The 17,453-nt window shown below is 49.8% G+C and overlaps 1 protein-coding gene across 10 annotated transcripts in view; it reads right to left on the bottom strand.

The window, feature by feature from the left end:
- Positions 1-17,453, bottom strand: part of LOC123757285 (high affinity cAMP-specific and IBMX-insensitive 3',5'-cyclic phosphodiesterase 8B) — a 787,483-nt gene that overhangs the window by 141,160 nt on the left and 628,870 nt on the right. For all 10 annotated transcript variants that reach the window (XR_011228393.1, XM_069323843.1, XM_069323837.1 and 7 more), the window contains one exon: positions 10,784-10,941. Coding sequence is in view for 9 of the 10 variants with exons in the window: in XM_069323843.1 (XP_069179944.1) it covers positions 10,784-10,941 (158 nt within the window). In the remaining variant the exon portion in view is untranslated. The remainder of the gene's footprint in view (positions 1-10,783; positions 10,942-17,453) is intronic.

Below are 17,453 nucleotides of genomic sequence, written 5' to 3'. Positions count from 1 at the left end.
CAACACTGTGGTGCAAACCGTTTAATTTTATCTTGAAAAATAACGTAATTAGAGTCAAATTTCCCGTTGCAACTTTCGTGAATCTGGTCCTCGCGGCGTAGGTGCGCCGCGGGGTATTGTATCTTACGTTGTAGAAGTCTTATTTTTCGTAATAGCGTTGAAAATAACATGTTATGCATAAAATGAATATAAACTCACTCATTGGCAACAGTATCGTGTGAGAGGGAGGGTGGTACCTGGCTCAGCCCTTCTGTCACTGTTTGTGTCTCTTGGAGAGTGGATGTATCGCTGACGCGCTCTCACAATATCTCCCAGAACTCATGCTATTTGTACTGCAATATGACTTACCAAAGGAACAAGAGAAAAGCATTGAAAGCTAGATGCATGCGAGCTCTCCATAGAAGGTACGAGCTGGCCACAATGCGTAAATCACGCATTGTCACGAGTGACCGCGAGTAGAGTAACTTGTCGAGGCGCGCTACCCAACTCCAACTTTTACAACTAGATCTGCCCTCACAGCCTTTATTTATTATTCAATTTACATGAAACTTGCACATTATATGTAGAGTTTACGCCTCTAAAAACGGTTGATATTTTTCTTATCTACGTAGATTTATTGATTTTATAAATAATGATACACTTCATTTTGTTGCATACGTTTTTGGGAAACTTTTAAAAATCTGTATTATTGCACTAAATACATCTGGGATAAAGATCGATCAACCAAATCTTTATTATATAGTAAGGTCATAGCTGAGTGTCGTAGAAATGATTTTGGTTCACAATTGTGGGCTGTGAAAGCAATTGAACATTGTTGAAAAATTGTATAATTTTTTTTTTTTTCTCCTTCTCTATTTAGGCTGAGATGCTGAAACTTGGCCTAGGTGCAGCACCTTTCACATGTATCAGGATAATAAATTATGAATACCCTACAACAACTCTCATACTTCCGGTCATATAACCCCTTAAAAGATTAAATTAATAAATTGAGAAACAATGAAAATAAATCAACAAAGTTATTCCTATGCGGCACCTCAACTAAAAATATGCAACTTCTCCAGGCCACTACAGCTAAACCACAAGAGCTACAGACTTTTTATTTGGATTTTTGTGCTTTCTGAAGGCTAATTAACAATGTCATACGAAATAATTTTTTCAGAACAATTTTTTTCTTGAGTGCCCTGGGGATATTTGCTATTCAACAGTTAGCAGTTTAAGGGTTATATATAACGTCTAAATATAGTGAATAAAAGCAAAAACAGTATTGTGGGAAGAGAATGGTGGAGAGTCAGGTAAGGTGAGGGAGGGATGAAGTGGCAGCCAGTGGTGGGCTGCCATTGGCTGCTTCTGCCACTGCCACTCGGAATATCAACTTAGTGGTTTGTTATGGTGAACACGAATGTTTGAAACTTATATATAACGTGTATATACAGGGTAATAACAGCAAAAGGAGTGTGGGGGAGAAGCCATTTTGGTGATGGGGGTTAAATCTGTATGATTTAACATGTTGGTAGGGGTGGCCACTATGCTCTTTGGGCACTATACCGGCTTAGTTGAACAGTTATGGTGAACAAAACATGTAGATACTTATATATAATGTATCTATATAGGGTAATAACACCACAAACAGTATTGTTGGGAGTGAAATTTTAGTGTGTCTTACCTTGAATGTGTGAGGGGAGGCAGCTGCGAGCTGACTCTGTGTAGCGACGTCTCTTAGTGCCTGAACTAACTGTATCAGCTTAACTGTACAGTTGTAATGGGCAAAAACATTATGGTGGGAGGAGAATGCGGGCGAGTGAGGTATTGAGGGAGTGAGTGGCTGGGTTCTGTGTGGTGGTCACTTCTCGTTGCTTTTTGACTCATAATACCAACTTAGTGGTTTGTTATGGTGAACAAAACCTGCAGATACTTATATATAACTTGTGTATATAGTATAATAATCAAAAAAGTATTTGTTCACTGTTTGATGAACATAATTGAATCAACAATATGCACACCATAATTTTGAGTACAGTGATGATTCACACATTTTTTTATATAAATATATCACACTACACACTATTGAATAATATTACGGGAAAAAACTATAAAAAATCAATTAGAGACATTGAAATAATTAGGTAATTATCTCTTTGTGGCAACTCCTGCCTGACAGCTGGGGAGGATCAGACTGCTTGGGACGCACGCCCAGTCAGTACCTGTTTTTTGCCAGACTTCCCCGCCCTATAGCGGGCAATATATGCCACTTACCATTTTTTTATTATTTTTCCCATGATCAGAGAACACAAATTAACAGGTTTAGAAGAATTTTTTTTTTCTTGGTATGCTCCTGTGGGTGACAAATGATAATTAGCCCTGAGCAACACAAGGGTTAAACAGAGGAGCTGTGTGTTGTCTGAAGATGGAATTATAATTCTGATAGTAGATTTTTGTTGAGTGATGATGGGCTTGAGATAATTTGTAGTGGTTGAATCCCATGCACATATAGCGCATGTAAGTTAGGAATAAATAAGTGCATAGTATAATTTGAGGAGAGCAGAATTTGTAGCATAATCCCGAATTTAATTTAATCCCGAAAGCATAATTTCCCGAAACGCTGCGTGTACTAGTGGCTTTACAAGAAAGTAAATACTGTACTATGCTATGTATTCTCACAAACCCAATGTACCTTCTTGTATATAAATAAAAAAATAAATAAATAATATCTGATATTAGAGTATGCCAACTGTTTTTGAGACTTTTCTGTGGAGAGTCCCTTCGGCTCCCCGTAGCAGTACCGGGCTGATGTGTATATATTAGACCGTGGCAACAGTCAATCAAGGGAGTTTTAGGTCTATGGGAGACCAAAGTCAGAACCTGGCCTCTCCCTTCCCCCCTCAAGAGAGGCACGAGGAGCAATGGCCTAAAGACACCCCTGAGTAATCGAAAGCAGTTTTTGTCTGCCATCTACCAGGTCAGGCACCCAGAAAGGTAGGAATTCCAAAACAAACTACTGCTTATTAGTTAATTGCAAACTGAAAGCCGAACTAGCAACAGAACTCTCCAATCAAAACCAAGGAAACCAGTATGACGTCACCACAAACGCTGCGCATCCATCTGTGCAACTTCCTCCCCCTCTCCCCGGGAGGGGGACGGAGGGGTCCCAGACTTTCGCACCGGCAACTTTCCCCAGTTAACAGGCTGTTGTGAGGGCGAACGGTCGTTTGACTCTGGCTCCATCCTTTGAGCAGTGCTGCAGTGCGGTGTTGTGTTCACTTTTGGAATCGTGCGAGCCAGGAGTAACACAAGAGTACTGGGGCTGCATGAACCTAGGGCCGCCTTCCCTAGGTGCCCTGTAAGTACTGCCCTTGCGGCATCAGGGTTATCGTCCCTGAGCCGTTTGGGAACTACCTCCGCATGCTTCTGTTGCTGCTTGGTCATTGCCCGTCCTTTGGGGTTCTGCTGGGGTGGTTCTTGCTCCTGTTTTTCCTTGGGTAGGTGATTGTTTCGTCACTGGCAGGGGCGCAAGGTACTTTGCAGCTGTCTGATATATGCATAGCGACCGGATCTGTTCACCTGGAGATGTTATGCTTTTGTGGGGTTCTTCTTTTATTTTTTTGTTTTGTTTTGCCTGGCCGGGGTCTGCCAGGTGTGGCGGTAGGACTACTTGTATGATTTTGGTGGCCCTCCACTAGGTCCCCGTGCTTGTACACATCGCAGGAATTCAGCTTTTAGTTTGTTTGCTTGGTAGCTCTGGGATAACGTGTTAGCAGTACCTCACCTGGGCTTCTCTTAGCAGTTAGCCTAAGGGCCCTGGAAACCCCCTGGGGGCTCAATTGTCCGATGGAAGAGACCCCTGAGTCCCACCTCGCCTTGTGCGAGTTTGAAGGTTGCTCTGTCCCCTTGACTCAGGGTGACACTCACCGTCTTTGTCTCCGCCATGCTACTTGTTGGGTCAATGACACATTTGACCCAGAGTCCTGCGAGAGGTGTTCCTTGTTTGTACTCCAGTTCACCCAGTCCACTGAGATTGTTATTAAGGTGCAACCAGCTTCGGCGTTGCATGCAAGGTTTAGGTTGCTTCAACGTGCAAGGTTGGTTGCCTTTCTGGATGCCCCACAGCTGCCCCGCTTTGGTTATAGGGACCCAGACTTGGGGGGTGTTAGTTTCCTTGACTTTGGTTTCATCTGCTCCTCCTAGTCCTTTCCTTGCTGTGGTTCATCCTGCTCCTTCCCCCACGCTTCCGGCTCCCAAACGTCTGAGGGTTTCAGAGTCGGGGCAGGGTTTGCCTGGTGGTTAGTCTCAGGCGGCTTCAGGGAATGCCCCTTCCGGATTGGCGGTGGAGGCATTCGAGCCTGTTCCTCCTGCTGGAGCCCTTGGGCCATGCCAGCAGGCCCTCTTTATCCCGGCTTTTCCAGCGGACTCTGCCTTTTCTCCAGAGGCAGAGGGTTTGGAGGACAGCTCGGCCCCAGGTCCTGACATCGAGGTTCCCGAGGCTGGGGAGGAGTTGACTTGGGGTCCTTGGGACCCCTTTGACCCCACTTGGGTGTTGGTACCCTCGGCGCGGGGCTTGTTGTTACAGGAGAAGGGGTTTTCCTATCCCCGCTCTCCATGTACAAGTTTGATATGGGTGTGACTCCTCCCTGGGTTCGGTTCCGGGTTCCCTTGGGTTCCTCAGCTCCCTCCTTCCAGTGGTTTTCGGCTTCCTGCATCACATCAAAGGTGGCGCGAGAAGCCCTTGCAGCTTACCTCTTGCGAGATCCAAATTACGCCTCGGTAATGGATTCTCCTTCTTTCGTGTTTAGCTCCTCGTTTTCCTTCTGGATGCATTACGAGGTGCCGGAGTCTTCCTGGCTGGCAGATTGATTTTTCTTTTCATTGGGGGCGTGTCACTCATTCTGTCAGACCCGTGCACTTGAATGGCAGGAAGTGACTACTGGTGTTCAGGTTTACCTGGGGGGCCAATTTGAGCACCTCAGTGCGTGCTTGTTCGCCCCCGTACTTCCTTGTGATGTCGGTCAGATTCAGCTTCACGCACAGGTTCCCTCCCTTACAACGTCCCTGGTGGCCGAAGATTTGCTTGCCCGTGGGCATTTGGCAAATCAGCTTGTCTTGCATTTCATTTCTCTGCTGGAACTGTCTTCAGACTGGCTCGGCGAGGATGCGCAGGAACTGGGATCTGGCCCGATGTTCGGTGTGTTTACTTCAGCAGCTCGGTCGTCTGCTGCCTTTTTGAAGTTGTTTGGGCTGATTCTGAGGGAGGCAGTGTCCCTGTTCTTTGTTTCTCGTCTCGCGTGCTGTCAAACGGTGCTCGTCCACTCATTAGAATTGACTTGGGCCCTGGCTCTTAAATTTTCATCCCCTTTTTGTCCATTGCTGTTTGCAGAGTCGGCAGTGGTGCATTTTCTGCAAGCGGCTTCATCTAGTTGCCGGCCTATGTCGGACTTGTTGGTTCTCCGGGGGGGCCGTGGTGGTCCTGCCTGGAAGGGTTGTGCCAGGTCCCAGGGTTCCTTCGGTCATTGTAAGCCAGTAGTGCCAGAATCGGGGCCGGCATCTCCTCTGGAGCCGTTGGCATCTTGTCAGCACAGTGATCGCTCTGAGCTTTGGTCGGACTCTCGTAGAGGTAGTCGGCCCTTTCGCGGGTCGCCCCTTTGAAGGGGCGATAGGGGAGAGGCTCGTGCTATTTGCTCTCGCCTGGTACCACAATTCGTGGGAATCTCGGGTCATTTCCTTCGGCCTGTGATGGCGTTGGGTCATCCTCCTCCTTTGGGAGGGGGGGGGGGGGTTGGGGCTGGTAGGGCAGGCCTCTTCTCCTGTGCTCTGTCAGGTCATCCTGGAGTGGGTTCATTTGGGTGTGGTCGAAACGACAACATCCCTCAGGTGGGTTTCCCGCCTGTTTTCAGTTCCGAAATGGGACTGTGGATCTACGATTGTTACTGGATTTGTCTCCTCTGAATCCCTGGGTCTTTTGCCCCTCCTTTTGGATGACGACTCTGTCTCAGGTCTGGCTACTTTTGGCGCCGGGTGCCTAGATGGTGTCTCTGGACCCCCGAGACGTGTATTGACACGTCCCGATTCATCTGGGGTTCAGTAACTGGCTCGGTTTTGTCGTGGGGCGACAAGCTTACCGCTTCCGTTGCCTTCAATTTGACTTGAATCTGGCACCTCGAGTGTTCACACGCCTTACCCGGGTCGTGGTGGCCCAATTGCGTCTGTTAGGGGTAAGGGTTCTGGTTTACCTCGACGACTGGCTGGTGTGTTCTCCCAGCCAGTCCGCGTGTCTGCTCGCCAGAGATTTAGTTCTTTCCCAGCTCGCCGGGTTCGGGTTCTTGGTGAACTGGAGGAGGTCCCATTTGGTTCCCTCTCAGGTTCGAACTTGGCCGGGTCTTGTGTGGGACTCTCGGACCGCTTCCTTGTCTCTCCCTCTTGCAACGCTGTTACGGCTGCGGTCCCGCCTCCGACTGTTTTTGGAGGGCACCACGGACACATGTCAGTTGTTCGAGCAGCTGTGTGGGAGCCTGAACTTTGCTGTGATGGTCTATCCAACGGGTCGGATCTGGCTTCGGCGGATGTTCTGGTTTCTGCGGGGTCGTCCCTTCCACCGCCCTCACGATCGATGGGTTCAGATCCTGGGAGCCTTGCGTGGCTGCTGTATCGCCAGCTTCCTCTGCGAGATTTTCGGGATTCTGTGCTGTGGTGCCTCCCGAGCCCCCTCTTGATGTGTTCATGGATGCCTCGTCTCTCGGCTGGGGTTCTGTGACAAGTGCTCACCAGGCTGGCCAAGGTCATTGGGGTCCGTCCTTCCGTCGAGCTCACAGAACGGCGTGGGAGATTGTGGCAGTGTGGTATTTGCTTCAGAGGATTCGGCTCGGTTGAGAAGCAATGATCTGGCTCCATTCGAATTGCTCCCCAGTGATTTATTGCTTGAACTGCAGGGGTTCAATGCGGTCCTTGGTCAGTGATTTATTGCTTGAACTGCAGGGGTTCAATGTGGTCCTTGGTTCTTTGGGGCTGGTCGCTTTGGGTGACTTGTCTGCTGAGTTCTCGGGGTTTGGCTCTCCTAGCGGTTCGTGTTCAAGGGATGTCAAACGTCCTGATGGATGGCCTGTCTGGGTTCATTCCCCTTTCTATGGAATGGACAGTCTACGCCGACTCGTTCAGTTGGCTCTGCCGGACGTGTGGGTGCCAAGACGTGGACCTCTTCGCATTGGCGTGGTCGAGGCATCTTCCAGTTTATGTGGCACCCTTCCCAGACTGCCAAGCCGTCAGGATCGATGCCTTTCGGCTGGACTGGTCGAGGTGGAGTTACCTGTACCTCTTCCCACCTGTCCGGTTGTTGCTCCCGATCCTGGCTCGGTTGGAGACTTACCAGGGGAGAGTAGTCCTGTTGGCTCCATGGTGGCCGGCCCAGCCCTGGTTTCAGGAGCTTCTTGCTCGATGTCCGAACCTGAGAGTCTTCCCACAGCTCTGCCTCTTTCAGCAGATCGGTCCGGTCCGGTACGTGGCTGGTTCAATCTTCTCCTCCACTCTTCGCATCTGATATTTTTGATGCGGGTGTATCACCACTTGTATGGTGATCAGATGGCTTCTTTGATGGTGTCCCACCCGCGAGTTTCGTCTAGACAGCAGTATGAAATTTTCTGGCGGTCCTTTCAGCATTTTTTGTCTCTACATAGGTTGTCTTCGATTTCTGATCGGGTTGTTTTGTTCTTTCTCTCTTGGTGGTTTCTGGACCGTCATCTTATACCAAATACTGTCGCCTCGTATCGTGCGGTGCTAGCAGAGCCGCTGCAGCTTGCTTTCGGGGTGGATGTCACTTCTGCTCTATTCCGCAAGCTGCCTCAAGCGTTTTTTCACCTCCGGCCTGCTCATGCACCACCTGAGCTGTCCTGGTCGTTGGACTGGGTGCTCTCTTTTCTCTCTTCTCCTCAGTTTGTGGTGGCCCCCTCAGTTCAGGACTGATTTTCTACGGCTTTTTTCTTGTTGGCATTGGCCTCTGGGGGTTGGGTCGGGGAGCTTCATGCTCTCCTCTGGCAAAGGGGTTTCTGCTCTTTCGGTCCTGGTGGTCGTTTCTTTCGTTTGCAGCCTTCTCCTCCTTTTCTGGTGAAAAATGAATCTGTTGATTTCCAAAGGGGTCCTTGGGTTGTTGATGCTTGGTTGGTTCGGCCAGGGGTGCATCATGTTTTATATCCAGTTGCGGCTCTTCGCCGTTATCTGTGAGCCACAGCCTCTGTGGAAGGGGACACACTTTGGGTGGACCCGATTTCCCTTCTTCCCTGTTCCCTGCACCCTGTTCCAGGGTGAGCATCTCCCAGGTTGTCCACAGGATTATTCGGTCCAGCCAGCTTGCTGTCTATCCCTGTGCCCATGACATTCGTAAGTTCGCGGCTTTGGCTGCTGTTGTGGGGAATATGTCCTGGGCTGACATTCGAGCATGGGGCTTTTGGATGTGCCTCTCTTGAGGGGGGGGGCCCAGGTTCTGGCTCTGGTCCTCGGTACACCTAGAACTCCTTCGATTGACTGTTGCCATGGTGCCACCCAGAAAATGGTGTTTCATTACATACAACTCTGTTTTTTTTTTTACTCCTGTCAAGTCCTGGGAACTTGCCTCCTTGTGGTAATATGTCGGCTGGCACGGTGCAGGGGTTAAAGGACCTCTTCAGATGTCTGCCGACTCAATTTTCACCAGAAAAGGAGGAGACGGCTGCAACCTTACAAAACAATCACCTAAACCTGAAAAACAAAACCCCCAGCAACAGAGGAGAGCATGAAGCTTACCCACAAAGCAACCAGAGGCCAAGGCAAGCAAAAACAAACCCTTTGAAAGGAATCTCGGATCAAAGGGGCCATTGTAAAACGAACAGTAGAAAGAAAAGAAACAAACCCAGCTCTAAGACCATGTAGGCTCAGGGAGTGCATGAGCTGGTCGGAGGTGAACGAAAGCGGGAGAAAGCTTGCGAATCAAGGTGGAACACTGTCAACCCCGAACAGAAGCGGCTCTTCTATTGCTGCACAATAAGCAGCAACAGTAATTGGCAAAAGACGCCAACTAAAGACGTGACTTGCCTGAAACACTGTGCGTATTAGTGGCTTTAGGTATTGTATGTACTAGCTCTATCTATAAATCCAACATTATGTTTGAAACTCATCTTCTATGTATGTACTCTAACCTTAATAAACATTTTAATTTGATTTTTAAAGAACAACCAGGAAAGAAAGGACAAAACAACCCGGTCAGATATGGAAAAACAACAATGAAGGGAGATAAAATGGCAAAAAGACTGCCAAGAAATCTCATACTGTCACTGAGAAGAAGACCGCAGGTGGAACGCCATCAAACTAGCCACCTGGTCACCATACAAATGGCAATAAATCTGCTTCAAAAAGTCCAAATGTGGAAAGCAGCGAAGAACGAACCAGCGACATACGTCACTTGCCTGATTTTTGGAAAGAGGCAGAGCCGCAGAAACATACCTGAATTTGGACACCGAGCAAGCAGTGCCTAAAACCCAGGCTGGGCTGGCTACCATGGAGCCAGAATCACTCACTTCCTGGAAGACTCCAGTCGCACCAGGACTCAAATTAAGCGTTCACCACTAGGGCTTCGCAGCCGGAAAACAGCACCGCAGAAAAGGCAGATGCCGAGACCATGCCGACATGAAGAGGTCTACATCAGGGTGCCCCCTCCCTCCTTTCCTAGGCGAGTAGGGGGGTCAAAGCAAACTGGTGGGGGTTGGTTTCACAAAATTTTGGTTTGTTTGTTTTCTTCGTTGGGAGTTCTTTTTGGCAAGTTGAGGATTCGGTCTCATTATTAAATCATGCTGTAGTTTGTTTTGATTCCCCTATCTTTCTGGGTGCTTCCCTGGTGGTGGCAAAGATGATAAACTCTAAATATAAAGTGTTCACAGACCATTGCACCTTTTGCCTTTCTGAGGGGGGGGGGAGGGGGGGCTAGGTACTAGTGCATGGTCCCTGGTAGGCCAATAAGAGCTCTGCAACTGATGACACCTAGTATTATAGCACTTAATCAGTGTGATAGCACTGATAGCATCAGTGTGATAGCACAACTCAGAAAATGGTGCACTAAGATGTACAAACCTAATCTAACCTATCATCTTGTGCATAGAAAACTTGGCTGATCATGAGCTAATAAGATTCATAGTATGCTGTGTTTTGTTTGTTGGGGAATTTTCCATAAAAATACAAAGGACTATTTGAGATGACAGGCTGCTGCAAGAGGCATGTGCATATACTGCAGGTTAACCCAGAAATCAATAGAGCTCTCACTCACCATGGTAATTCAGTTATAAGAACATTTATTCATACATGAAGCCTCTTAAATACTTTGTCGGATGGAGAGTACCATTAGATATGAGGTATTCAGATACAATATAGTTAATATAATGAGTAGTAGCCTATCCTATAAATTTTTTGTAATCTTCAGAAGAATTATATTAAATAAATATTTGTGCTGATGAAATGGCTTTGTTGCAGATGGTGCTGGCAGGAGTGAAATACTGAACTATTATGTGCTAATGATTGATGAGGTATTCATGATGATAAAGTGGTAGTGAGATGTGATAACAAAGAATGGATGATGGAAACATATTGATAATATACTAGTGATGGTGGGGTGTTGATGATGGCAAGGCATAGGCAAAAGTGATGGCGAGATGCAACGAATGGTTAGATGATGATGATTAGAAAAAATACACTATGTAGAGATGCTGTAGGATATATATATCCCACTAATGCATGTTGACAATAGGCATAAAATTACATCACAGGCGGGGATGCTCACATCGAGTGATGCTGTGTCATCATCCTTGACTGGCGTCTTGCTGCTGCCCGACATGTTGATAAACTTGCTTAAGTGCTCGAAGTGTTTGGTCATGTCTGTTGCCAGCACCATGTCGATGATGCTCTTGCGAACATGCTTGTAAGTGTCTCGATCCAGGGCTGCAACGTGCAATTGCATGGCATGCATCAGGGTATTGCTAAGTGAGGGTGAGTGCATAGGTTGACAATCATAACTTACTCTCTTGCTCAATATAACTCTAAAAACAAATGACTTTAATTCATACCACCATATGAAAATCTGAAGTAAAAAAATAAAAATATATTTGTGAAGTTTTTCTTCCATCTGGGCCCAAATTGTATGTATGGGAATGGAATGGAATTATATTACTGGGACTGTAATGAAATTCTATTTTCTGGGTGAGACCCAGAGCCTCCCTGGAGCTATCCAGGCTGATATAAATGTACTAGACCCTGGCATCAGTCAAAGGGAATGGAGTTCTAGGCCTACCGGGGACCACGAGCTGGAACCTGGCCCCCTCAGAGGGGTACGAGGAGCAATGGCCTATATAAACCCCCCGTGTGGTTGCAAGCATTCTATGTCGACCATTGACCGGTCATGCACCTAGAAAGCTAGGTGCCCCAAAACAAACCCTATCTGGTTAAACAAAATTGCTACAGAAAGCCAAGCTGTTGTACAGAACTCCCCAAACAAAAAACCAGCATTGAATGTAATGAAACGCCATTTTCTGGGTGAGCCCCCGGAGGCTCCCTGGAGCTTATCGGGCTAATGTATGTTATATTAGACCAGGACATTAGCTAAGGAGTTCAGACCTACCAGGGACCAGCACCAGAACCTGGCCCCTTCAGAGAGGTTTCAGAGAGCAATGGCCCTGGAAAACACCCTTGTGGTTGGGGTTTTCCATATCTGCCATCGACCGGGGATTGCACCCAGAAAGGTAGGCATAACAAAACAAACCCCACATGGTAAAAACTAAAACAAGAAACCTAACAGAGAGGTAGAAACTCCCTACAATCCCAAGGAAACAAGCAAACAAGCAAACATCACACTTTACTGCCTCGCCGATCATCCGCTCAGCCCCCCCCCCCCCTCGAGAGTGGAGGGGGAAGCCCGGACCTAATGCACCGGCTGCCTAGCACCAGTTCGGAAGCTAAGCTTCAACCAACGCAAAAAAAAATGCCAACTGGTGGGAGGGAGGGTTGCCAGGGAGCCTCCGGGGCTCACCCAGAAAGTGGCGTTTCATTACATTCAATGCTGGTTTTCTGTGGGGAGCCCCTACGGCTCCCTGGAGCTTCATATCCAAAGAGAAGGAAAAGAAAGGGCTGACCCGGGAGGTGGCCGCCACAAACTCCGCAACACGAAGCCGAGACAACAGGCTGCAATCTGCGACCCAAGGCAACAAGAACGCACAGGAGCAGACGCGCATAAAGAATGGGCGGCCAAAAACCTGTGCAACCCTTAAATCCCTGCACCCGAAATGAGCCCTAGATGTCACCAACACAGCAGCAAAAGCTGCAAACGGCCAAACAGCACGGGCACAAGGACAGACCGCAGGCTGGAAGACTTAAAAACTCTGCGGATGACCTGGGAGACCCGAGTCCTGAACAGGGAACGAGGGGAACCAGATCAACCCAAAGCGCATCCCCAGACATGGTACGCAGGTAATGGCAAAAAACGCAACCAGGCAATACAGGACGCACCCCCGGCCGAACCAATCAAGCATCAATAACCCAAGAACCCCTCCAGAAAGCAGCCATCTCGACCGTTGCCAGGACGGCGAAAGGCTGCAAACATACAAACCTACCTCCAGTACCAAAGAGCAGAAACCTGAACCAAAGGGGTTACCACAAACTGAAGAGAAGATAAGAAAGCATCCTGATCAAGGACCAGGACAGCTCAGGTGACGCATGAGCAGGCCGGAGGTGAAACAAAACACGAGAAAGCGTATGAAACAGGGCAGATGTGACGTCCACCCTGAACGCAAGCCGGAGCGGCTCCGCCAGCGCCGCACCAAATGAAGCGACAGTAAGAAACATCAAAACTAGTCCTGAAAAACCAAGAAAGGACAAGACAACCCGATGCGAAAGAGAAGACAACCTACGAAGAGCAAGAAAAAAGTGCATAGAAACACCAGGAACATTATACTGTTCGCCGAGACGAAGCTCACAGGTGGGACACCATCAACAAAGCCACCTAATCACCACAGAGATGGTGATACCCACATCAAAATACCAGACACGAAGAGCCGAGGAGAAGGCCAAACCAGTCACGTACAGGACCGGTCCAACCTGCCGAAAGAGGCGGAGCCGCGGGAAAAACGCCCCGGGTTCGGACACCTATCAAGCAGCGTCTGAAAAGAAGCTGGGCCGGCCACCAAGGGACCATAAGGACTACTCTCGTGGGAATGGGCTCCAATCAAGCCAGAACATGAAGCAACAGCTGGACCGGGAGAAGAGGAACAGGTACCCCCACCTCGACCAGTCCTGCCGAAAAGCATCCACCGTGAACGCCTCACAGGCGGGTAAGGGCGTCACATAAAATGGGTGACGCCTAGACCACGCCGACTCGAAGACGTCCATGGCCAGGAGTCCATACGTTCAGCAGAACCGACGAAACGAGTCGGCAACGACTGGCCAATCCACGAACAGAGGAATGAACCGAAGACAGCTGTCCGCCAGGATGCAAAACACACCCCGGACATGAACCTCACAGTTAGCCAAACCCCGAGAATCCAGCAAACGAGCCCCTCTAAGGGCCAACCCCAAAGGACAAACACCTAAGAGAAATCGACAATCGACTTGAGAATGGTCCAGGACGGACCAAAACGTCGTCGTCCCTTCACCTTCTAGTGTGTGGTCTGGTCAACATACTTTAGCCACGCTATCGTGACTCATTGCCTGCACCTAAGAGAAACCCTGTGGTTCCACAAAGAACCGCCAGAGAACAGTCCGAATGGGGCTGAATGGCAGAGCACCGAGTGACCCCAAACCCTCCATAGCGCAAACCAGACAGCCACGAACTCCCGAACCGTGCTGTTAGCCTGATGGATGGACAGACCCTACAATCCCTGGCTGACCTGGTGAGCACTGGTCACAAAGCATAGCCGAGAGATGACCCGTCCGTGAACACATCGAGTGAAGGCTCGGGTAGGTGCCAAGGCACGGAACCCCGAAAACCCCAAAGAGGAAGCTGGTGATGCAGCACCAACACAAGATCCACGGAGGAACAAACCCAACGATTGCAAGAGGCGAAGGGGAGTCTCCGAAGGAACCAAACAGACGCCAAAGCCAAACCCGACCCTGCGGGGAGACCAGCACATCGAAGTTTAGACTCCCGCACAACTACTCGAGCAACCGCCGAGCAAGCTGGGACCCCCTCATGAACAGCCGAAGGCGGGACCACAGCCGCAGCAACACTTCTGGAGGGAAAGGCAAGGAGTGGCCCAAGAGCCCTAAACAAGACCCAGCCAGATCCGAACCCGGGACGGAAACAAATGGAACGACCTCCAGATCACCAGGAAACCAAACCTGGCGATCTGGAAAGAACCACACCCCCGACGAGCAGACAAGTGGACCGACTGAGAGCCCACACCAGCCAGTCGTCGAGGTAGGCCAGACACCGAATCCCCAGCAGACTCAGACAGGGCACCAAAATCTGGTAGAGATGCGTAAATACACCAAGTGCCAATTACAAAATAAGGAAGGCAACAAAAGCGGTAAGCCTGAAGCCCCACCACCAACTGTGCTAGTCCCGGAAAACTGGAGAGAAACATGCCAAGAATTGACCTGGAGGTCCAGGGCCACCATCCAGGCACCCGGCCCCAACAGAAGCCGGACAGGAGACAACTGTCCTCCGATGACAGCATAGAATCCAGGGCGCAGACTAAAAAAGTCCAGAAGAACTGCAGATTCGACAGGCCCATGTCTGCATAGAGCAGACGGGAACCCCAGAAGGACAGGGCAGATCAACCACGTCCAATGCACCCACGAAGATGAGAACGAAGTGCAGGGGAAGGAACCCACCCCGCCAGCCCTGAACCCCCCAAAGGGAAAGAAGCCATCCTCCGTCACCACCAGAGGCCGGAAGACAACCAAAATCACCCACTAACTGTGGGACCATGCGAGAGTCAGCAGAGCAAGCTGCTCCCCCAGCGCCCCATCAACAGAGAAGGGAACAGAGCCCCTTCCGAAATAAAAAGTATACATACACATATATACATACATATTATGTATATACACCTACACATATATATACACATACACACAAGCTATGTTACACACACGTGCGTATGCACATGCATATGTGCTCACATACACGTGAAAATAAAATTACAAGCCGCCGACCAGTGGGCAGAGAGCACCATGCCGGCCAGGCGAAGAAGGCACAAAACCCGGTGTAAAATCAGCACTCAAACGTTCCCAGAGGAACAGGAAATGGACAGAAAACACCAGAAAATCAAAGAAACGACAACAGAAGAATAAAACCCCTGAAAAAGTGAAAAACTCACCCGAGATGCTCACTCGCACACCCAGGCGCATGTAAACAAACCGCAACGTTGCCCTGGTGGCCACGCCAGGAAACCGGCAGAAGAATATGGCCACCAGAACAGAGGGCTGTGACTGATGCAAAAGATATGAAAACACGCCAGCAAAAGTAGGAAGCAAGCAGACTAGATGGGCAAAAAACTCAGCTCAGAAGCAGAAAACCCAAGTAGGGGCTAACTGCCTCAGAACTGCTAGCAGGCATCCCCCACAGCCCCGGGAACCCGCAACAGAGGCCCCGGGGCAGAGCCGTCCTCCAAGCTCTCCGCCCTTAAAGAAAAGGAAGAGTCCATGGGAAAGGCAGCACGAAAGGGCCGCTGATAAGACCCAGAAGCCTTGGCAGGAGGAACAGGCTCGAAAACCTCCGTCCCCAACCCGAACGGGGCAGCCCCCGAAACTCCCCCCCCCCCCCCGAGTCTCGAGCCCCAACTAAACGCCGCCCCGATGCCGAAACCCGCAGACAGTCCGGAGCCGGGAACAGGGAGGGCAAGGGGTGAACAGCACCTAACCAAAACAAGGCGGCCCCGGGGCATCCGAGTGAGAAACTAACCTAGCGTGTTGCAGCAACCTAACCTAGCTTGCAACACGGATGCCGCCTGTACTCTGAACAGTAATAACATCAGGAAAGTACTGGAGAACAAGCAGAGAATCTCTCTGGCAAGACTCCAGGTCAAGGTGTCAGTGACCCAACAGGCAGCATGACGGAGCTAAAAGTGGCGACTCACCCGGAGACAAGAGCACAGCAACCAACGATCCCGTACAAGATGGGTTGGGACCCGGAAGACACACAACGGTCCCACGAGCCCCGACAGGGGTTTCCAGGGCCCATAGGGATAACAACTATGGGAAGCCCGGGAAAGGTGTTGCTAACCGGTTAAACACCTAAAATTAACAAGGGGTAGATAGAGTATAATACTGAAAACCCCTGTGACGTGTACAATCCCAGGGGCCTAGCAGAGGGCCACCAAACACTACCAGTGGAACTATAGCCACACTAGGCAGACCCCCACCAAGCAAATGAATATAAAAACAAAAGAAAACCCCAACAAAAGTACACCGTCTCCAGAGGCAACAGGAACCATTCGCCGCTTAGGTGGCAGGCCGCGCAACACCTTCACGCCCTAACCAGCACAATACCAGTCCCTACCCAGGGCCAAACAAGGGCCCCAAGCCCCAGCTGGCCGCAAGGGCGAGGCAAATGCCGAGCAATAAGAACCTCTACAGGAATGGTTCCCGAACGCCCCAGGGAAGATAACCCTGTTAAGCAAGGGCAGTACTCACAGGGCGCTTAGGGAAGTCGGCCACTAAGCGCATGCAGCCCCATCACTGATGAGGTACTCCTGGCCACCGCACAACACAACACACGGCAGTGAACGCCACACAAGGCAAACACCGCCTAGGAAACTGAGGCCAGAGAAGCGTCTATCCTGGTTGACATTAGCTTACGAACTGGTGCTAGGCAGCCGGCCCGTTAGGTCCGGGGCTCCCCCCTCCCCCTCTCGGGGCAAGGAGGGCTGCGCGGATGATCGGCGCGGCAGTAAAGTGTGATGTTTGCTTGTTTGCTTGTTTCCTTGGGATTGTAGAGAATTTCTACCTCTCTGTTCAGTTTTTTGTTTTAGTTTTTACCATGTGGGGTTTGTTTTGTTATGCCTACCTTTCTGGGTGCAAACCCCGGTCGATGGCAGATAAGGAAAACCCCAACCACAAGGGGGTTTTCCAGGGCCATTGCTCTCTGAAACCTCTCTGAAGGGGCCAGGTTCTGGCGCTGGTCCCTGGTAGATCTGAACTCCTTAGCTAATGTCCCGGTCTGATATAACATACATTAGCCCGATAAGCTCCAGGGAGCCGTAGGGGCTCCCCACAGAAAATGAGCAAATGAACATAACGTCACAACTATCACCGCGCTGCCATCTGCGCAGCTCCACCTCTCTCTGGGAGGGGAAAGGGGAGCCCCAGGCCCCCCTCCCATGCTGGCTGTCCACGCCACAAGTTCTGAGGCTATATGTCAAAACACAAAAAACGCTGAACAGAGGGAGGGAAGGTTGCCGGAGAATCTCCGAGTCTCACCCAGAAAAAGGCATTTCATTACATTCAATGCTAGTTTTCTGGGG

Source organism: Procambarus clarkii, chromosome 13 (genome assembly GCF_040958095.1).
Source record: "Procambarus clarkii isolate CNS0578487 chromosome 13, FALCON_Pclarkii_2.0, whole genome shotgun sequence".
Classification (NCBI taxonomy): Eukaryota; Metazoa; Arthropoda; class Malacostraca; order Decapoda; family Cambaridae; genus Procambarus; species Procambarus clarkii.
This window is presented reverse-complemented; position numbering and strand designations above follow the sequence as displayed.